Genomic DNA, 22,667 nt, shown 5'->3' with positions numbered 1-22,667 from the left:
ACAAATCGTACATGAATGCTATTTTAGAACGGCAACTTTTGTGTAAGACCGCCTTACCGAAAAGACCACTTTAATTGTTTAACTAATTTGTTACATTGCTTAACTAATTGGTTTCAGTGTTTAACTAATGAGTTTCAGTACTTTAACTAATTGATTACAGTGCATAACTAATTGGTTTTATTGTTTAACTAATTGGTTTCATTACTTAACTTATATGACACCAATGTGGTCTTTTGTGTAAGACCGCCTTATATAAAAGTTTGTAATTTTAGAAAACAATTCATCATTCCAAAACGAAAGTATATAGGTAAATTTGTATATTTCCCCCAAAAAGATAAGTAGATCATCATTAAAGTGGTTATGGGGTTTTATCGAACATATCTCATGTCACACTCATACTAATTTGACAAAAGAAAGTTTATCCAACTTAATCCAATAGCTAAGTACATTGACGTGTAATTGAGTCAAAATAATATGCCTTTAAATGCGGGTTCTCTTCAGATAATGCCCAAAATTTGGGACTGTGAGTCTGTGAGTGAAAAACATTAAAAGAGAAGAAGAAGCAACAATCACTCTCAATTGAACTACCCATCCAAAAATTGCAACAACAAACTCTCACCTTCATTTCAACAAATCACGTGCCACCTCTCTTTTATCCTTTTTTCTGTACAATTTTCGCCTAATTCTGTTTCTGAAAACGATTTCAATTTCAATCATACAAAATACAATTGATTGATCTTCCGATTACTTTATTGAACTTAACGAATTTCAATTTGCAATTCATTGAATCTTCTTAAAATTCATAAGATTACTGAATTATAATCTAGAATTTCCCTCCCAGAAAAAATAACTTTGATCATACGAGGAATTGGCGTTGCTGTATGATTAATGATTAATTAAGAGAGAGAGAGAAAAAAAAATGAGGATAGAGAGTGAAGGAGAAGATGTATCAGCTCCACCGAAGCATCTTGTGTTTGCTTATTATGTCACTGGCCATGGATTTGGCCATGCCACTCGCGTTGTTGAGGTTCTTTTTCTCTACCTCTTCTTCGTTTTTGTGCCACATTGCTCTAGATTTGATTTGTTTAATTTTCTTGATGATATTGCTTATTTAATCATGATTATATTGTTTTTATGCCTTAATTTTTTAATGGATTTTAGGTTATTATAATTGTAAATTTGAATTTGGAATACTTGTAATGGATACATGATGTCTCATAAAGTTATTTTTTAATTTATTTATTTTTGGGATAAAGTGACTTTTAGCTGAGTATTTTTGAAGTTTTAAGCATGTTTTTAGACTTTGTTCTATTGAATTGAATTTTACTAAATCGAGTTGGTTTTTGATCAAGTGAACTATTTTTCAACTTAGAAGTTGGTTGAAAATAACATTTTATACAAAAAGGTTAGGACCTTGTTCGGTATCACCACAAATTTTTAGTTTTTACTTTTGAGAGTTTGAAAGTCTTATGATATTAAGTTACTTGGTGCTAAAGAATTAGAACAATGTTTCTGGTAACACACTCTAGAGATATGAAATCAATTACTTTGAATTGCATTCCGTTGAACATTACTATGGGACATAAGGAGCTCGAATAACATGTTGATAGGTTGAGTAATCTAGGATACAGTTAGAATATGATATCTTAAAAAACTTGCTTGTTTTTATCTGTTTGGGAAAAGACTAAGAAAATGTGGATGGCTGTAAGCTGGAAAGATTTTGAAAGGCAGTGAACAAGAAACAAAAGGAAAAACACTAAAGAACTTCAGAATTGACTATTATATATTTATATGTATTTTGAGAAGAGTTCAGTTGTGGCTGTTAATCTTTCTTCTCTTTCAATTTTTAGCTCATCAATTGGATTGAAATCCTTCAATACTTTCTGAATATTTTCTTTCTTTTCCCTGTTTATTATTTTCATCCAGGTTGCTAGACATCTGATTCTTGCAGGGCATGACGTTCACCTAGTTTCGGCAGCGCCTGACTTTGTTTACACAACAGAAATCCAATCTCCTCGTCTTCACATTCGTAAAGTAAATATCTTTCCCTTGATTTTCCTATCTTGGTTGAAGGCTGTGGTTGAATAACTGTCACTGTTTGACTAGAAATTGTCTCGAGTATGCAAGCACAAAAGTTGCTACGGGTTGTCAACTTGTCATAAGAGTTTGGAGCAGCTCTTGATCTCTTGAATTGATTAATCGTTATCGAGAGGAATAAATCATTATCAGCTAAAGTACTGCTAGTTGGATTAAAATACAATGATCACTAGCAGGTTAGACGAAGCCATGGGGGACAAATGTTTCTAATGTTTTCATGTTTACTTTATAATTTTAGTTTTTTAACAAATATGTGAGAAATATGTATTCCCTCCATTCAATAATAATGTTGCAGTTCAGAATTTTGACTCTATTAGTCCACACAATTGAAGAGAATCTTCTAAACTCTTTCCTATAAAAAAAATATTCATGTGGGGTCTTGTTTGATTCGTCTCACTAAGTACTTTAAGAATATCAAAATTTTATAATTTTTATTACTGTGTAATTTAGAGATAAAAATGATATTGGTAAACGTAAAAAGTATAAACTAGAACATCATTATGGAACTGAGGATTATTTCTGTTAAAATTTAGAAATTGTAAGCTAGCTATATAATTATATCGACTACAATTTTCTTTTTAATTTGCAATTGGGAAAAGAGTCCAAAATATTTTTGTTCCTCTCATAATTTGACTTGTGGGCCAGCACTCATATTCTTCTTTCATTGTCTCATTGGGTTTTCTATCTTCTTTATCAAAGTTGTAGCCTACATGTATCTTTTTGATTTTTTTTTCATTATTCTTGATGTAGAAAGTTGTGATTGCATCTCTCAGATATTAAGATTTTAGAATTTAGATAAATTTTTTGAAGGGGCCATCTTGTCTAAGGCCCCTTTGAACTCCAACATAGCTTCGTGTGTGAGCAGATGAATTGCTTATTTCTTGATATAATTATGCATATGCAGAGCTCATTGACAATAGTTGAAGCCAGAAACAGGTTGAACATTCTCAGTAACTGTTATTTGGAACTATATCCTGCTAATTCTCTTTTTCCTGAATGCTTAAAAAAATTTTGGGATATTATTATTCACACTTTCTGGTTTTCCTTCTTCTAATAATAGCTGTTACATTTAGCCCTTTTTTTAAAGTAAAAATGAACTTAAAAAAGGAGAATGATTTAATATGGTGCTTGCTTTTACTTTCAGCCTATGACAGATTAGAATTTTGACATATTGAATGGACTTCATCTCTATTAGAAACTTGATAAGCATTACTGCTATATGAAATTTGACAACAATTTAGGACTTGCCTTAGTTGTTAGCAAATCACCAACTCTTTTTGTAAGGTTGATGAAACACGGAAAGTTGCATAAGCTATCACATTGCATGTCTAAGTGTAACCATAGGAATAGTAGTTTGCTGTAGAGGTGACAGGGTAGCCTTAGAATTGATCTGTTTAACAAGCTTAACTGAGACCAACGGGCAGGCTGAAAAATCTGTAGAGTCAAGGGGCATGGGACATTTTTTAGAACAATTCTGAAAGACCTGGTCATCTGTTTGCTTACAGAAAGCATTAGTGGACAGTAGAACATTCTATAGTACTCTTAAAAGACATGCTTTTGTTAAATTTAGCTGTTTACTTTTTACACTCTAAGCTCTTGCATATATTTATTTATTTGTAGAGTTCTATTACTATTTACAGGTGCTCTTGGACTGTGGGGCAGTTCAGGCAGATGCTTTGACAGTGGATCGTCTAGCTTCTCTGGAAAAGGTAGCATGCAAAATTGTTAATGGTGGTGATCACTTGGGAAAATATTTTGAGTTTTGGCAGTAAATGTCAAATTAACTGAAAAGAGGAAGAAGTTCCCTTTACAACACAATTCTAGCTAGGAATAGATCTATATGGTGTGTTTTCTGTTGTTAGGACCCATTTGGTAGATGGTATGGAGTAATAAACTAATAAATGGTGGTAGTTGTAATGAACTTCTATGTATTTTTGCAAAGAAAAGGCTCATAACAATGTCTGTGCTATGCAATTTTATCCCAAAGTGAATGTTTTCCTCCATTAATCTCCATTACCACTCTATACATTTCTAGAGGTGGAATTGATTGGCAATAGATATCTATGACGAAAAACACATGCGTAGAGGTGGAGAAGCATTCCCATGAACGTTTTCATGAAGTTTCTTGCAAAATACATATAAACTCATTCACATTACCATCATTTATTACCGCCTACCAAACTGGAAAGCTGGAAAGTTCATAGGATATTATTATTAAGACTTCCTTTCTGCATCATTACCAGTGTGTTTGAGTTTTTCTATGCTGCTGAAGTTGAACATGGATTGCTTATCACGTTTCTGCTTGGTTTTCCTTTTAGTACCATGAGACAGCTGTTGTTCCTCGGAAGTCCATATTGAAGACTGAAGTTGAGTGGCTGAATTCAATCAAGGCTGATTTAGTGGTAGTGTATTGCTTTCTCTGATCTCTCCTAGTCTCCTAAGATTTTTTTCTCTCTCTTCCAAGATAGGTACACTGATGAAGGGAACGGTTTCCTTTTGCCTAATTTTCTGTCAAGATTGTAATGAATTATATCACTAAGCTGTTGTGTTGCTGAACAGGTTTCAGATGTTGTTCCAGTCGCATGTCGAGCTGCAGCAGATGCTGGAATTCGTTGCGTTTGCGTCACCAATTTTAGGTATAATTTCCTCATTGTGTTCCACTGTAATGTTGACTGGGTTTCTTTTTGGTGTCATGGTATCATCCATACTTCCGTTGACCTGTGTTATCGGAATTGATCAGTTTTGCTTGCAATTTTGTTTCTGATCGAGTGTGTAAAAGTATATTGGTGGGTGGACATTTTCTCATAGGCAGTTCTGTTTTCTTTAGATGCCATTCTATCTTTCTTATTAAGTGTGATTAATATTTTTTATTCTAAAGAAGATTGTATGTTTTGACATTCTCTAATTCTGTGTTCAAATAGTAATTGTCAGTTGCCTTAAGTGACATAAACTTCCATCCATGGTATTTGAACCGTTTCAGAGATACTTTTTGTTCAAAAAATATCTTTGAAGCACTTATTTTGATGCCAATTTCCCCCCGTTTTGCTAACATTTCTCTTTTTGGCAGTTGGGATTTTATATATGCAGATTACGTTTTGGCTGCTGGACATCACCACCGTTCTGTAGTTTGGCAGGCATGTTGAAATTCTTGATATTATCTCTTTAGCTCTCTACTTTATATCTTTACTTTCTTGATAAATGGTGCTATTAATCTGGCTATCTCACAGAGTCACTGCCTAACTTATGATCCTAAAATCATGTAGATAGCAGAGGACTATTCTCATTCAGAGTTCCTAATTCGGCTTCCAGGATATTGCCCAAGTATATAATGATTCATGTAAAATTAAGTATTTGATTCGAGGTTCTCTTAAAATATTGAAATGGTAAAGCTATTTTCATTTGGCAGTGCCTGCTTTTCGTGATGCTATTGATGTACCTCTGGTTGTTAGGAGGTTACACAAATCTCGCACGGAGGTCTGGTTTTATATCTTTTCCTTTGTAGCTCTCTGATTCAAAATGCTATTTATTTGTATTTATTTACTTGTATTCTCTTCTTGTAGGTGAGAAAAGAAATTGGAATCGCGGATGATGTGAAGTTGTTGATCCTAAATTTTGGTGGGCAGGTGAGCTGGCATATTAACTGTTCATGTGACTTTTATTGAGTGACCTATCTTTCAGATAAGATAAGTTTATTTTAAGTTTTGATTACACATAATGTAAATGGAGACATGATATTATCTGATAGCAGAAGAAATCTAGTTGACGTGCCTGCAATTCCTTTGAAGTCCTAGAGACTATACTCTTCTGTTCCTTTTAGTGGATGTCTTGAAATCTTGATTTTCAGTAGTTTATTAGAGAGAAAAATAACATTATGTCATTACGTGACCCTCTTTTAGCCAAAGCCAGATGCTGGTTGGCTTCATTTGGCTGTTTGGGGTTCTTTAGACTTTAGTTTCGCTATTTCTATGATTATACCAGTTCAATTGATTTGATTCTTCAAGAAATTATACGCGTCAAAAAATTACATCAACATACAAAGTCTGGCAATGACAATCCCTAAGGCCCTTATCAAATTTTAAAGGAAAATTTCTGCGATTTTGTAGTGTAGTTCTTGCCGAAGTAAATAGATCTTGTCTGTTATAAGCGTTTATAAGGCATTGAGATAGCCTAATATTGTGAAAGTCTACCTTTATTTGCTGGTTTTTGGTCGTGGATCATGTGTTTGGAAAAGAACGATACGATTTTCTTTATGAGAACTGATTGTAGTTTTTGGTCTTTTACCTTCTTTACTCCGTATTATTTTGGGTTGCATGCTCGTGGGGTTATGGTGTCAGTCTTTGATCTCTTTCTTGATTTCAGTGCACCTCAGTCCCCTTCTTAGGGTTTTTCAAAATAAATCTTAAATCTTGTATCTTACAAGAGATCCTCTTACTGCTGGACTGTCACTTTGTTTGACCTTCTTGGCTTAAGAAGTTCAGAAAACACACTGTATTGCCTGCATGCTTTTGGTTTTTTTTTTTTTTTTTTTTCCCCAAGTGATTTTTACGACCTTTGTAAATTAAGTGCCTGGTCGGAGTTTGCTGCGGGATACAATGATTTACATAGCTTTGGGGTGTAAAAGAACTTTGCGAGTTTTTTCGTACGAATTTATTGAAATTTGGAGAACATTTCTCCTAGCTCTGTTTCTTCTAATTCTTGTATGACTCAATTCGTGTTTTTTTTTTTTTTTTTTGTGTTTTTTTTTTTTCCGAATTCTAATAACTTCTTCTAGTGAATAGAAGGGGTTGAGATTTTGTTTTCGCTGCTAGATTTCATCCATTTATATTAATTATAGTTGCGCCTACTTGACTTAATCTTTTGGGATATTTGAATGAGTCACTATAAAGGTAGCTATATATTTTGTTTGAAAGAAAAGATAGCGCTCCTTATGTATTCTGAAATTTGATAATTTTGGAAGGGTTCTTGTGGAACAGATGATTATCATGCTCTATCTTTAGTGAATACAATTTTTTTATTGTTATGTCTTCCTCTTACCCTCCTCAGTCATTTAGTTTATATTATTTTCATTACCTAATTACCATCGTCATTTTATTGCAAATATTTGTTATGGCAGCCATCAGGCTTGAAACTGAAGGAAGACCATTTACCTCCTGGATGGAAATGCCTGGTATGAAATATGCAAGCATTATTTTTCTTAAACTAAAATGATATGAAGTACTTCCTCTGATTTCTTATTATTGCACCATTTGATGTTTCATGCTTGACAATGCAAAACTTTAGCCATTAATATCTCTAATTAAACTGTAGTTAAAAATATACAAAGTTGATATTTTAATACTCGAAACGAATCTAACAAGACCCCACATGACTATATTATTCCTTATGTATAAATCACATAAAATTGATAAAAGAGAGGTGAATAGTGTAAAATTGCAAATGGTGCGATTATAAAAAAACGGAGGAAGTATATTCTTTTCTGGAGCTTCTTTAGCTTTAGCATTTTCTTTTGTTCTTTGTCTTTCTGTATCTCTTTATTCTATTTACTTACTATGCCAATGTCATTCGTATTCCCATTATAGGTCTGTGGAGCTTCTGACAAGGATGAACTTCCGCCAGGTTTCATAAAACTAGCAAAAGATGCTTATACACCTGATCTTATAGCAGCTTCTGACTGTATGCTTGGTGGGTACAAAATAATCTTGGTAGCATAGGAAAACACTTAGACTTTGGGATACGCGTATGATTTTCACCCTTCTATATTTCAGGAAAAATTGGATATGGGACAGCAAGTGAAGCCTTGGCGTACAAATTGCCCTTTGTTTTTGTACGCAGAGATTATTTCAACGAGGAACCCTTCTTGAGAAATCTGTTAGAGGTGCTTGTTTCTCTGATCCTTACACAGTCTTAAGAATAGTCTTCTTTGTATTTATCCTCCACGACACAGTTGATCATACAAGTTACGGATGCAGTTCTATCAATGTGGAGTTGAGATGATACGGAGAGATTTACTCACTGGACATTGGAAGCCCTACATTGACCGTGCTATGAGTTTAAAGCCATGTTATGCTGGTGGTGTAAATGGCGGTGAGGTATAACTACTACTTTTCATGTGCCTGTGCATAGTGATTGTGAAATCTTTTTTGTTTACTTGTCACTGCCTCTGCCTGGAATATGGTTATCTTATCTGCTAATAATCATATTGAAATCTAAGCAACTACTTAGGCTTTTAAAAATTATCTCATAAATGTCAGCTATCCTAAGAGAGGCAATGGAGCTTCAATATTAAACAAAAGGGATACATCATCCTTGCATATGCAGATGCAGGATGCTGCTGCTAGTTAAATCATGGTGATAAGAAGTTATTATATGTTGTTATTATAGAGACTCTTTTTTATGAGTATCTGAACATTGATATTTGTGTTATTAGTGCCTCTGGGATTTCTTGAAGTAATAAATTCTGGATTGCAGGTAGCTGCTCGCATTTTGCAGGATGCTGCTGTTGGGAAATATCATGTCTCAGATAAAGTGAGTACATCCTTGAAGCCACTAAATAGCGTGACTCAGTCACCAGATAATACACTAAGATGGCTGAGTCTACAATAGGGCAGCTTGTGCTCTAATTGCTAATCAGCTTTCTAGAAAGTTCTATGTCATCACTCTTCTCATTCTAATTTTTGCATCACTTGTGATTTTGAATATAGCTGAGTGGTGCTAGAAGATTACGCGATGCAATTGTTCTTGGTTATCAGCTTCAAAGAATGCCAGGCAGAGATCCTGATCTCTGTGTTCCTGAATGGTATGCCAATGCTCAAAATGAGCTGGGTCGTCGCTCTGGTTCTCCAAAGCTGGGTGCTGATGGAGCATTGGAGGATTCTGATAGCTCGTGAGCTTCTATTAATTTTTAATTGATTTTTTTTTAATGACAACACTTCAATTTATATTGATTTCATTTGATGTATTTCACATCCTTTTTTTTGTTTCTCAGATACACTGAAGACTTTGAAATTCTTCATGGTGATCTTCACGATCTTTATGACACGAAGAGTTTCTTGAGTAGTTTGGCAGAGCTTGCTAAAGATTTTGAGAAGGATGTGAAGCATCACGTACGGGAGTACAAGGCTGCAACGGCATTCTTCAATTGGGAGGTTGTCTTCTTTTAGCTTAAGAGCCACTTCAGTGTTTCAGTGTGCACTCAGATTGCTGCACTTTTTTGCTATGGAAGGGTGTGACCATTTTATGCATATCCTAATTGTTTTTGGAGGCATGAAAGGCTCTAATATATATACTTCATATAGTCATTTTGAGTTGAAACTATGGATTCTCATGCTGGTAGAAACTTAAACAATCAGTATCCTATTTACGCTTCAGTGTTGTTGTGTTCCTAGGCAATGTAGAGTTATTCAGATTTTTCTATCTGGTAGATAAGCTGAAGTTTTGAATTATGATTTTCCCGAGATCTCAAAAGTTCCAATAGCTGTCGATACCACTTCACCCACTCTTCTTTAGGCAGAGTTTACAGTTATTCATTTCCTGAGAATTTCTCTGTCTGGATTACAGGAAGAGATATTTGTGTCTAGAGCTCCTGGAAGACTGGACGTAATGGGAGGTATTGCAGACTATTCAGGGAGCCTTGTTTTGCAGGTGATGAGTCTCAGTCTTTTATAACGTTTTCTTTTTTATCGTAAATTTATTTGGTCTTATTAGACGGACTATGTATCCTTGACTAGAACCAGGAATCTGCCAAATCCTCTATCCAATTGTTCTACCAGCCTGAAATATATATCCTTTTTATATAAATAATTAATTACTTATTACGAAGACCTATTCACTTTGATCGGAACAGCTAATTTAGCTATTTTCACAGTTCACACAATTTTAAAATCCTGTTAAAATCTAGTTGAAATTAAATTGGTATTACAAACTGACATTTGATGTTACTTTCAGAGTTTAAAATGACGTATAATCTTACATTTACATTATAAAACAATAATAAGTGTTGCATTCATATTGTAGAATGACTTATTCTTTTTTATCTAAAGCAAATGGGTACAACAACGTAGATATCGGATTGTAGGGAATGGCCATTTTTTAGAAAGAATCCCGGTTTTGAAACTTAGTCACTAAAGATCTACCAAAATCAGTGTATCTGGTAAAAAAAATCGGATTTTGTAAGAACCATGAGCTTGTGTCCACAGGTTACAAATACACACCCTCCAACAAAGAAACGTTTGTGCAGCCGTTGAGAAATGTTAGGATCTTTTGTAATTGGGTGTCTACTAACCGAGTCATGTAAATTTTACACTTCTAATTTCTGTTCAGAAGTTGCAGAAATAGTGAATTTCAGAGGTTTCTATTTTAATTCTTGGAAGTTCTACGCCTGTGAGGGCTTCATTATGTATAAAACTGTTTATTTACTACTAAAATTCTATATGTTAAAAGTGTTACTCTTCTCTTGTAAGTACTCTGGATCTGGTTGTGGTGTTTTGCAGCGCTTATCATATTCTTGGAAGTACTCTGGACTTGTTTGTGGATTTTAGCTGCTGGTAGATCATCTTAGTTTTTGAAGAGTAATTGATGCTCTTACTGATTCTCTTACTCCTCTGTTTTTCTACATTTTCATGCAGATGCCTATAAAGGAAGCATGCCATGTTGCATTGCAAAAAAACCACCCTAACAAACACAGGCTGTGGAAACATGCACAGGCTCGGCAGCAAGACAAAGGACAGGGTCCGACACCTGTCCTTCAAATTGTAAGTAATGAGCATCACTCTTCGATCTAAGTTGGTTTCTAGACAGTCATGTACTCTCATGGTCTTCGGGAAGGTTTTTCCTGGCTTGCTACTCAAAGTGAATGCTAATCGGCTATGTAGTTCTTGATTGGTCATTTAATTTCATCCTGATTGACTGAATTTCACATTTATCCTAAAGATGTTAAACACTTCGAATGCTCTCTCTGTTTTTTATTTATTTTTATTTTTTTTATCACCACAGGTATCTTTTGGAGCAGAGCTGAGCAATCGTGGTCCAACTTTTGACATGGATTTGTCAGATTTTATGGAAGGAGATGAGCCAATCTCATATGAGAAGGCACAAAAATACTTTTCCCGGGATCCTTCACAAAAGTCAGCTACTTACTATTGCCATCTTGCCAAATTTTTTGTAACCGATCATTATTATCAACAGCTAAATTTATGTTTTGATGTAGGTGGGCAGCATATGTGGCAGGAACAATTCTGGTGTTGATGACGGAGTTGGGCGTACGATTTGAGAATAGTATCAGTATGCTGGTAAACCTTCATTTCATTTAGTGAATATATTGGATATTGTTGCTGCATACTTGATTTTTCTGGTGTTGGCTATCTGCATTTATTTCTCTTAACAAAAAGATACATGTGACCTGATCTTTCTATTAATATGTATGATCATAATTGGCTGAGAATACTGTTTGGACTTGGGACAATAAAGAATCCTCAGATATATAGGGAGTACGCCATGCATATGTGGGTTATGTTCTGAAACTACCAGTTTGCCGTCACCTAGAATGTGAAAATTACATGGTATTTGGGTTATAGTTTTCATTTCTTTGCAAGCAGATTGGGAAGTTAGAAAATGCCTATAAACTGTGAGACACGATTTCTAAAGTCTAAACAGCAAGGAAATCTTTGGTTGCTTAATGACAATTGGTCCTGACTCCTGACGCATTAAAAAAATTCATTCTTCTGATCCCTTGAATCCAAATGTTATTACTCCCTATACTACCCATAAATTCCCTACCTGCTTATGCAAGAGTATGCGTCAGTAGTTCAGTAGACAATATCTTTCACAACAGACAGTACAATGTAATCACAGGAAACCTCTGGATTTCTATATTTGATGTCTGCATTACCAGTTAATTATTTATTGCCGCATAATAATAGGTTCTGTGTTATGGAAGTTAGTATCCAATGAAATTTAGGTGGTGCAATCGTGTAAAATACTAGACATTCGGCGCATTGGGGGAGGGGGGGGGGGGGTGTTGTGATGCTTGAGAAATTGCTCATATAACATATTGCCAACCTTTTACTGTATTCATGCAAAAAAGAAACTATAGTTGGCATACGTTTACCCTTTCTGTAGATAAAAAGAGAACTTCAGAAAATGGAACATACGTCAAGAAGAGGACCAAGAATCTTCTTTAAAGAAAGTATGAAACAGAATAAAATAAAATAATGAACCATATCAGCCCTTGTAAAAAAATTTAGTCATGGACTTGTCAAAATTTAGTGTAATAGACATTCACAGTACCCTTTTAACTTTCCTCTCCTTTCTGGTTTGATTGGTGACAATGACGATCTCCTACGACGATTCATGTTAGCCGACCCCAAAACATTTTGGGACTAAGGCTTTGTTGTTGTTGTTGTTGTTGTTGTTGTAGACATTCACAGTACCCAATTTAACCACGGATAAAGTCAAGAAAAGTTATGTTCTACTTGTTTCTACTCAAGAGTTTGATCAAAAGTAGACACTTGAACTCTTTTTAAGTAACTGCACCACCGGCTGTTTTGACTTGCGGAGAGTATGTTGCGCTTCATAAGTGAAGATTGTCGAGGTAGTTTCAGAGAGCCTTATCTTATAGAAAAATTCAACACAAATGTCAAATATCCCAACTACCATATTGTAAAATGCTAGTAGGCATCAATAATTGCACTTCTAGTTCTGTTAAAATCTGATGTTTATGTAAAAGAAAATGTTACTTGAAATTATAAAAAGCATTGAGGAGTTTTACCATAAGGTGATCATTATAAAAAAAAAATCCCACGTGACCTTCTAAAAAAAAAGCCCAACAAAGATCCTCCCCAAATCATAAAACTGGCAAGTTGCCATTGGTCTGCGAACTTCAGGTTGGACTTGTTTTGACCATTAGATATTATAGCTTTTTATGGTCACCTGAAGTGTTGACCCTAAAGTTTTGATGATGACAAAGCAAACTCCTGACAATTGGTTAAGTTATGTTGCATAATAGGTTCCGAGATCCTTAGAGGGATAATGCTAAGTTAAGGAGATCCTGAGTTGGATAAACTAAGCAACGTGGAATATAAGCAAGTAATTGATCCATGTCAGACACTACATTGAAGAAATAATCATTAAGCAAGGCGAGATCCTTAGGCGAGTTCCTAAGGCGAGATCCTCATATATTATGTGGATCCTCGATGTTCCAGAGAAGGAACAAATTGGGAAGTCTTCGAGTGAAGCTTCTAAAGGTGCAACATGAAGACTACAACATATGAGTTTATGTTTAGGATTTATGTAAGTATTTAATATTGTTTATACGTAATTTGGAACGAAAGGAACCTAAGTATTTTGGTACGTTTTAAATGAAATATGTTAACTGTAATTATAAAAGAGTTTTAACTTGGAAAATCTTTTTAATAAATAAAATGAATTTAATTAATAAATGAAACATAGGATTCTGATTTATTATCCTTGTTTCTCAAGTAAAAGATTTTCCATGTTCCTTGAAACTCTCCCCACGTATTTCTGTTTAACGTACATTTAGTGTTTTGATTTGGTCTCCCTTGTTTCTCTCCAACTATGCCCATGTTACTGAGCAGTAACTGTTAGTGGGTAGTTGAGGAGAACATGGGTACCCAACCCTAAGTAAAACTCTCCTATAAAAGGAGAAGAGTTTTGGCTTTTCAAAACACAACTGATTTCTACAAAATCTATCTTAAAGAGCTTAAACGTTTTAAAAGAATCAGTTGGCAAAATAGAGTGTTCCTTGAGTTCCTTATTATTATAAGCTTTATTACGTACTAGAATCTATCTATCATATTGTATTTTGGGTTTAAGGATTGAGTGATCCTTGAGTGACTTAGAGTTAAGTCAAAGAGAGAAAGAGCGACTAAGAGTTTAGTCAAAGAGAGAAACAGTGACTTAGAGTTAAGTCAAAGAGAAAAGGAGCGACTTAGAGTTAAGTCAGAGAGAGAAAGAGTAGCACAGTAATCGAAGGGGATTGCTGTGGGGAACTCGTGTTCGAGAGGAACTCGAGTTAAAGAGTGTATTTGTAATAGAGTTATTGCATTAATACAAAAGAGTAGTGAGGTTCTTCTTGATTAGGGTCAAGAAGGTTCCTCCATTTTATATCTTTCTTCGCTCATTATTCTCAGTTTCTTTATTGTTTAAATTCCGCAAGAAACTTACTCAAGTTCCCAAGAAACAATTCACCCCCCCTCTTGTCAAGTGTTCCTACTGAACTATCATGAAGTCATATGGATTGAAGATGGGAAGGGAAATGTCATCAGTTCATCATCCCTTTCTCGTAACTCATTACAATTTAAAAATTAAGTAATTAACATAACAGGCCGACAATCTGAACCATTAGAAGCTATAGCAATTAAGGTAGGGATCTATGAATCTTCGAGCTCACTTGCATGAGAGGGAGTATAATACTTGAATCCCACATTGGTAACATAGGAGAGGGGTGGGGGTGCTGAATTGCTGATGTGGGGCGTGTATGAGTTTATGGACTCTCCCTCCCTTTGAGCTAGCTTTGGCGGTGCGCTATTGCATAAACCTGAAAGGCCCATCCTGGAGAAACCCCGAGAGGAGACTCTATCTTTGTTTTCATCCAATCACTTGCACTGGCTTGAGGAGCAATGGTATTATAGCCATCCGCTGGGCCCTACATTCTTGTGGGTTCGTGTAGTGTTGCCTAGGGCTAGGAAAAACCTAACACAAAGCCTGCCACGTGAGGGCACACAGGTTGCATAGAAATCCATATCAAGGTATGGGACTTGAGTCGCACATCGATCACACATGGAACTGGTAAGGAACTTATGTGGGTTTATGGACTTTCCTTTGAGCTAGATTTTGGGTTGGGCTCTCCCATATACATGTATCAAGAATTTAAGGGGTCGTTGCTTTCACTTCATTTCTTTGGGTTTCACGTGCGGGAATTTAACTGGACTTGTATTTTGAATGAACTTACAGGTCTCATCTGCTGTTCCTGAAGGTAAAGGTGTTTCATCATCTGCGTCAGTGGAGGTTGCTAGCATGTCAGCTGTTGCAGCTGCTCATGGTAATTACTAGCTTACTAGTAATTGTAGTCTTACTTAAACATTAATGCTTGCGTAAGATTCTGATTTCCACCCAACTCGTATTGGTTTGAATTGTTTACTCATGCAACTAAGCGCACTATAGTGGCAAGTTCATGCTCTTCATATTAGTTATCTATCCCATAGTGTTTGCAAGCTATTCCATTTTGGGTTATCCCAAAATATTTACAAGGTTGTAAATGCTTTTGCTTCCTACTTGCTTTATCTCTAAGTTATTTTTAGTATGAATTATGCTAGTTTACCATTCTAAGCCTTATGCTAGTACGATTTATGCTAGTGTGATATGGATTATGGAATTATGTTATGCTCCATTGATGTGCTCTAACTCTTTTGGGGGTTAAAACTAAGTTTATCTTAAAACGCCTCTCTGAATTTTGATAGGTTTCACCTTTTTTTAGCTTTATAGTAGTGCCAAATGTCAATTTATCTTGCTCATAAGTTCTTAATCATAAAGAATCTTTATCACACTTCAAGTTTCAGTGTTCTTTTGGGATTAAGGCTTTGGTTTTGTTCTTGTTCTTGTTGTATTTGTGCAATAGTGCCAAGTTCTGATATTACTTCTTATTTACTTGTGAACATTGCAGGATTAGATATATCTCCAAGAGACCTTGCAATTCTCTGCCAAAAGGTGCTGCTGCATTCAAGCTTTAATGCCTTGGACATCTATTAGTGAATAGATCTGTGATTCCTGATGTCACCTGACAATTTCATCTTCTTTAGTTCAGGTTGAGAACCATGTCGTTGGAGCTCCGTGTGGTGTGATGGACCAGATGGCTTCGGCATGTGGTGAAGCAAATAAACTTTTAGCAATGATTTGCCAGGTAACCAGCTCAAGCTGCTGTTGCTTACATAATTCAATTTACGTTCTTCTGACATGTAGGCATGAATCTGTTACCTTTGACCTGTGCAGCCTGCTGAGGTCTTGGGACTTGTGGAAATCCCAAGCCATATACGTTTTTGGGGTATCGACTCAGGAATACGACACAGGTACAGGGATCCCTTATATGCGTACATTGTTCTGACTTTCAGTTGAATTTGCATTCTAGAACTTAACAAAGGTGCCACGTCATGAGTTTACAAAATTAGGAACTAGGAAGTCTATCTTGAAAGAGGAAATGAAATGGATATTCAATTATTCTTTGCATTATACGACGTAACTGACTAGTCTTTTAATCTCATTTACGGAATCCCTAGGATGATCCTGATTCCTAGCTAATAAATACACACCATTTGCTTTATTTCGTTTCTTTTGGTCCGTATTGAAATTCTCTATTAGTTGACTTTAGGTCTTTGAACTGACTAAGATCCAGATAAATGAAGGTGTACGGTACAGTATACTTATCCGATTGATGAAATTTAGATATTCTTAACAATAGCAAGGATCATTAAAGGTATTCTACTTTGCCGCTGCTATCGTCTTTGGTCTTGGCTCTTTCCGGCGCTTTTGGAGTAATGTACCTGTTTTTTTTTTTTTTTTTTTTTTTTGGGGGGGGGGGGTGGGGGGGGGGGGGGGGGGGGGGGAATGTACCTGCTGTTCTTATTGAGTGACGGGTAATCGCTCCTTAAAACCTCAAGTTCAGATGATCGTTTCTATCCCATGTCTCATCTGCCTTTATCAAAGAAGAAGAAATTAGGAAGCATATTTGTAATGCACTGTTGTGAACTTGTGAATATGAAGCATGTGCAGAAGTGCTCACTGGTGGATGGATTACCTTTTCTTCTTAGCTTATTCTATCCTTACATGTTTCTTATGAGTTGAAGAAAGTTGAAAAATGTTTACAACCAACTAGCCTGTTGCATTCTTTTGATGTTAGTTCTATTATGAAAGATCCACTACCTTCATCTACTTTTTTGCATATAAGAAAAATGACGTTTGTAAAGTACTTGGAACAAAAATCAAAAGAATCCAAAAGGCTGAGTGTTTGTGAGAAACGCCGTTCATACCTTGAGAAATACTATTATTACCTTGCAATAAATACTTCAGTATGTACTTTTCAGTACTCTGGTGTAAATAAAGATCATTGTTTGAACACCTGGTCTACCTTACAGTGTTGGAGGTGCGGATTATGGATCAGTGAGAGTAGGCGCATTTATGGGACGGGAGATGATAAAATCTTCAGCATCTGACACATTATCTCAAAACCCAAGTGATTTGGATGCCAATAGCTCTGAATTAATTGGATCTGAAGCTAATTTGGAGTATTTATGCAATCTAACGCCTCATAGGTACGCCTTCCTGAATTCCTGTCATGTGTATCTGTTAGGAATGGAACATATAATGATGATTTTATGTGAATTGATATATGCCAGCCTTTTGTCCAATTACATGCTTGTTTTGACGCTGTTCAATTTCGAAATATGCACATACACACGTGTTATGTACCAATCTATTCAGCCGCCGGAACATTTTGGGTCAAGTATACTTTTGTAGTGCTACACTTTCTTGACTCCATATAAAACAAGCTATTAAGAGTTGGATTAAACAATTAGGTTAGTAACGCTAGCATTAGCTTCTTTCATTATTGTTATCTCTATGTAACTAGCCTAATGGAAAGGGGTATTTAGTTATTGCTTAATTAGTGGTTAAGTGTAGTTTGAGAAGATAGTCCACTATACTTAAGAGAGAATAGGCAGAGAAATCATCCAGAATATTGAGTTGTTATGTTAGTAGTGTATTTTGGGAGTGAAACAGGTTACTTGGAAGCTTGTATCTATAAATCAATTGTTCTATTTCCAGAAATTTTGTCTTCTTGTTGCCATATTCTAGTGTTTTTCATGGTTAGAGTCAGTTGCCTTTTCTCAAATATCATTTATACACGATAACTTGAGAGCTTTGTTATATTTGTTCTTTACTCTCCTTATACATTGGTGAAACCTTCTTAGCATATACTCCGTGCTTGTATTTGTTATATTTTTTCTTTAGCATATACTTGTATTCGTTATTTTTTAGCATATATCTTACTTATTATCAAAAGGCCAGAATTATACCACTGTATTCATCGAAAATTCAGCATAAAAGATACATTTATATTTGTGACAGATACGAAGCTGCTTATGCTAATGTTCTCCCCGAGACTGTGGATGGGGAAACTTTTCTGGAAAAATATGGGAACCACCATGATCCCGTCACTGTAATTGATTCAAAGAGCTCTTACGCTGTCAGAGCAGCTGCAAGACACCCTATATATGAGAATTTCCGAGTGAAGGTTAGTTTAGATATTGATGTTACCTTTTCTCTTTGCTCGGTGGTGCCTTTTTTTCCCTAGCAAAGTCCTTATGTGTGAGTGATCAATGATTTTCTTCCCATGTTCTATGAAAATTTGAAATTGCTAATAATTGTCTTAGTTCAAAAGCATGTGTAGGTGGAGAAAATGAGTAAGATATTACTACTTTATACAATACTTGCTTAAAAAGTTCCAATATAGAAAGTAGATAGTAATATTAAAGACTTTAGTATTAAGGAAGTACTACATTTGCATAGATTATATTTTCTTTCTGAATTGTTTATATGTGTGTCTCTAACTACAATTAAGTTTTTACATGGAAAGCCCTGGAAATGATGTCAACACATTGGTTCATGCTGCTCCAGCCTCCAATGGGCGATGCCTTAGTTATTTTTCGTAAAATGCTATTTAAGTTTTAGTTGGACTGATTAAAATAAGCCATGTCATGTATTATGTATACCATACTTGCGTTGTTCAGTTTTATGATGATCTTGTTTCATGTTGATGCTAAGCTCTACTCATTCATTGACATTAGGCCTTCAAGGCACTCCTGACATCTGCACCCTCTGACGACCAGTTGACTGCTTTGGGGGAGCTAGTTTATCAGGTAAAATTCATTAGCTGTCTGGTTTGCCACCATAACGTTTTTTGTTGCAAGTAATTCATTAGCTGTCAGGTTTGTCACCATAAACTTTTTTGTTGCAAGTAATTGTTAGAGTTAGGCGAAATGCCGCAGAAACACAGTCGTGGGGATTTGTGGAAACAAAATAAATCTAAACTTGTTGAAAGAACTCTTATTCTATTATTATCATTAGCTACAAGCCTACAAATAACTCAAATCGCGCTCGTTTGAGAACTCTGAAAATCACTCTCACAATTAATGAGGACTCTAAGGCCCTGTTCTTGTCTGGCTGAACTGAACTGAATGGGAACTGAATGAATAGTAAATAGTAAATAGTAAATAGTAAATAGTGAATAATGGAATAATGGAATAATGGAATAATGGAATAATGAATAATGAATAATTAATAAGTAATAAGTAATAAGTAATAAGTAATAATAAATATAACGCTTATATTTATAACAATACTCATAATAATAAATAATAACTACAATAATCATAATTATTTATTAATAACAATAATTACATATAATATTAATATAATAATAGTAATATTTAAGTAATAATAATGATCCTTTCAAAAAAAAAAAAAGTAATAATAATGATAATAATAATTTTTATATATATATATATTTATATATATAGAAAAAAAAAGTAATAATAATGATAATAATAATTTATATATATATATATATTTATATATATATAAGTAATAATTGTCAATTTTAATTGCAATATCAAGAATAAAAATAATTACAAAGAAAGATGAATTCGTTCTTTTGAACTGAACTGAATGGAGCTGAAATGAACTGAACTGCAATAAAGTCCAAAAGAACATGGCCTAATTTTCTCATGGCTCTTCTCAGTTGGGAATACTGTCCCTTTTGTAGCGGGTTTTCACCACTAAAATACTACCAGAACTAGGGGACATTTTTCTAGAACTCTGTTTAGGAAACACACATAATTAAAACAAAGCTTTCCTAATTACACCTGACTTCGGCCTTTATTTGACAACAAACTCATTTTGCAGTGTCACTACAGTTATAATGCCTGTGGTCTGGGCTCGGATGGTACAGATAGGATCGTAGAGTTGGTGCAAGAAGTGCATCATAGCAAATCATCTGGATCTGAGGATGCAGCACTTTATGGGGCTAAGATAACTGGTGGTGGCTCTGGAGGAACCGTTTGTGTAATAGGAAGGAATTCCATGAGGAGTAGCCAAGAAATACTAGAGGTATACTTAATTTAACATGATTAGGATATAATCATATAATTGCCCCGTCTTCCCGCCCCCAACATGGCCATATATATATATATATATATATATATATATATATATATATATCACTTGTCGATGTTTGATACCTTTTTTTGTATCACCTATTTCAGTACTTTTTCAATAATTGTCTTTCTATTTTGCTCTCCCACCCAAATGATGTAAAAAAATAAATAAATAGCCACCTTAGAAAACAAATTTATATCTATGTTTTGACGTTTTATAGGTGTTTCAACTGAATGTCAATACTCGTGTATTTTGCAGATTCAGCAGAGATACAAACAGGCAACTGGATACATGCCATTTTTATTTGAAGGTTCATCACCAGGTGCAGGAATGTTTGGCTATTTAAAAGTTCGTCGCCGTCCATCCCTAAAAAAATAATAGCAACAACTTTAATTAGCCCTCTTTCTTTCCCTGCCTGATTATTTGGTTAGTATCTGCTGAATGGAAAATAGCAAAGATAAAGAGGTACTTAATTGAAAGTATTTGTGTATCAGGATTCTAGATTAAAGATTAACGAATAACCTTATTGATCTTTGATCAGAGCTCCTTGCTCATATCATTGTGTATGTTCAACAATGTGATGTGACTGCATCATTTATTTATGCCACCTCTTTGTTGGATGCTATGTTACTCCGACACTTCATTTTGTCTTGTGAACAGGCACTTGACACTTTTACCGGGGATACCCGACACTTCGGTTATTACCTAGACACTTCAGTTATCCTCAGTCACATATTGAGAACATTATCTTGGCAAATATGGCAAGAAACTAGGGGAGATCAAGAATTCTTAAACATGTTTTCTTGCTGGAGTGACAAACTGATAATGTTCATTTAAGTACTAGATTTATTTGTTGAGTTTGCTAAAAGGCTTCTAAATGGAAACTAGTTGGCGATCGTTGAATTTCATTTGTGAAATTTCTGTATATTTTTTTGGACGGGAATGAACGATATCGTTAATAATCAGTCATACATACGTTATTTACAATGATGAAGATAAATAAGCATGTGTCAGTTGATGTGGAGCGTTCTAGAAAGTGAGGTTTGAAGAAGCAGGGAGAAGCTTGCATGATGATATGGAAACCATCGGTCGTTCGAATACAAAGGTGGAGAACTTTATTGCATGGGAGACGGGTTGGAAATCGAGTTGCGGAGCAAGCGAAAGCATGGATGTTCTAGAAGAGCCTCCCGTGGAGCTTCGTAGGAGATATCGAAGAGGATGTTCGGGGTGTTGCTTATCCAAGCTTAGTTCCTTAATTATTAGCCTTAGACCATGTGCATTCTTGATCTTCGGTCAATTGAAAAATAACTTCTCTCTCATCCTTCCCCTTTTTCCACATCATCTTCCACTAACTTGACATATCTCTTACTTAAATCTCTCATTTTTCTTCCACAATCTTGACTCAAGATCATTAATTTCTCTTACCTATTTTTTACATATACACCACCTCAAATTCTCTTTCCAACACAATTATTAAGTTGATATACTAATAATTGTAAACTAAAAAATCCAAAAAAAAATTAAGTTATTATTATCGTATTATGTAATAAATATTAATAAAATATAGTTATGGAAAAAAATTAGGCAAATAATATGCGGAGAAAGTGGTGATAATTAGTTCAGATTTTGTGGCTAATAAGCCAAGTTTTGGAGGAAGGATTATTTTTGTAATAAAAAACTAAAAATAAAGCCAATAATTTAGTTGACATATAGGGCAGATACTTGACTGATGTCAAGTTAACTTACCACTTGACACACATCTAGTGTCAACATTAAACCAAAAAACAAGAGTCAAGTGCAACTTGACATTGAGCTTCTGTCAACGTTGCACTTGCTCTTAGTTAGTTTCTGTTTTTTCTTTTGCTTTGTATTTTCCTTTCATTTGGCTTTGCCTCATTTGCATAAAAAAAGATAAATTTGAAAAATCCTATATTTAAAGATACGGAGTACAATTAAAACTGTTACTATCTATACTAATATATTAAAAGGCATTTTGAAGAACGTATACGTGTCTAGTAGACCTCTTCTTATTAGGCCATGTCACCACTAATTAGTGTCATCTAACAAGGATCGAACATCAAACCTCTCTGTTAAGAGTTACACTTCTTACCATCTTAACCAACTACAACTTATGTAATATCTTTCCATATAAGCATATATATTCTTTTTACAATAAACAATACATTATATTGAATAGAAGTGAATGCAAAAAAAGGAATGATTACTTAATTCATAAATGTACAATTATTCCTTTGAAAAAAGGGATCCGACTTTGTTTATATTTTTGGATGTGGGTTTAATCGGGGAGGTTGTTGATCAGCCACTAATCTTATGTTACCACCATAGTT

General features: G+C 34.8%; 1 protein-coding gene across 2 annotated transcripts; it reads left to right on the top strand.

The window, feature by feature from the left end:
• Positions 1–476: 476 nt before the first annotated feature.
• On the top strand, positions 477–20,962 carry LOC110783912 (L-arabinokinase). Of its 2 annotated transcripts, XM_021988296.2 has the most exons (29): positions 477–1,027; positions 1,927–2,034; positions 3,738–3,806; positions 4,416–4,499; positions 4,657–4,733; positions 5,165–5,231; positions 5,361–5,418; positions 5,504–5,571; positions 5,658–5,720; positions 7,211–7,264; positions 7,677–7,779; positions 7,863–7,972; positions 8,067–8,186; positions 8,566–8,622; positions 8,799–8,980; positions 9,083–9,242; positions 9,655–9,738; positions 10,722–10,847; positions 11,089–11,219; positions 11,303–11,384; positions 15,067–15,154; positions 15,776–15,819; positions 15,917–16,012; positions 16,102–16,178; positions 17,241–17,417; positions 18,232–18,397; positions 18,951–19,022; positions 20,068–20,271; positions 20,578–20,962. In XM_021988296.2, the coding sequence occupies exons 1-29, from the start codon at positions 920–922 to the stop codon at positions 20,695–20,697; spliced, it is 2,955 nt and encodes a 984-aa protein (XP_021843988.1). In that variant the 5' UTR covers positions 477–919; the 3' UTR covers positions 20,698–20,962. The 2 variants fall into 2 exon arrangements, with proteins under 2 accessions (XP_021843988.1, XP_056697753.1); XM_056841775.1 differs by lacking the exons at positions 477–1,027; positions 1,927–2,034 and adding an exon at positions 2,113–2,273.
• The last annotated feature ends 1,705 nt before the right edge of the window (positions 20,963–22,667 follow it).

This window comes from Spinacia oleracea, chromosome 1, assembly GCF_020520425.1.
Source record: "Spinacia oleracea cultivar Varoflay chromosome 1, BTI_SOV_V1, whole genome shotgun sequence".
Classification (NCBI taxonomy): domain Eukaryota; kingdom Viridiplantae; phylum Streptophyta; class Magnoliopsida; order Caryophyllales; family Amaranthaceae; genus Spinacia; species Spinacia oleracea.
This window is presented reverse-complemented; position numbering and strand designations above follow the sequence as displayed.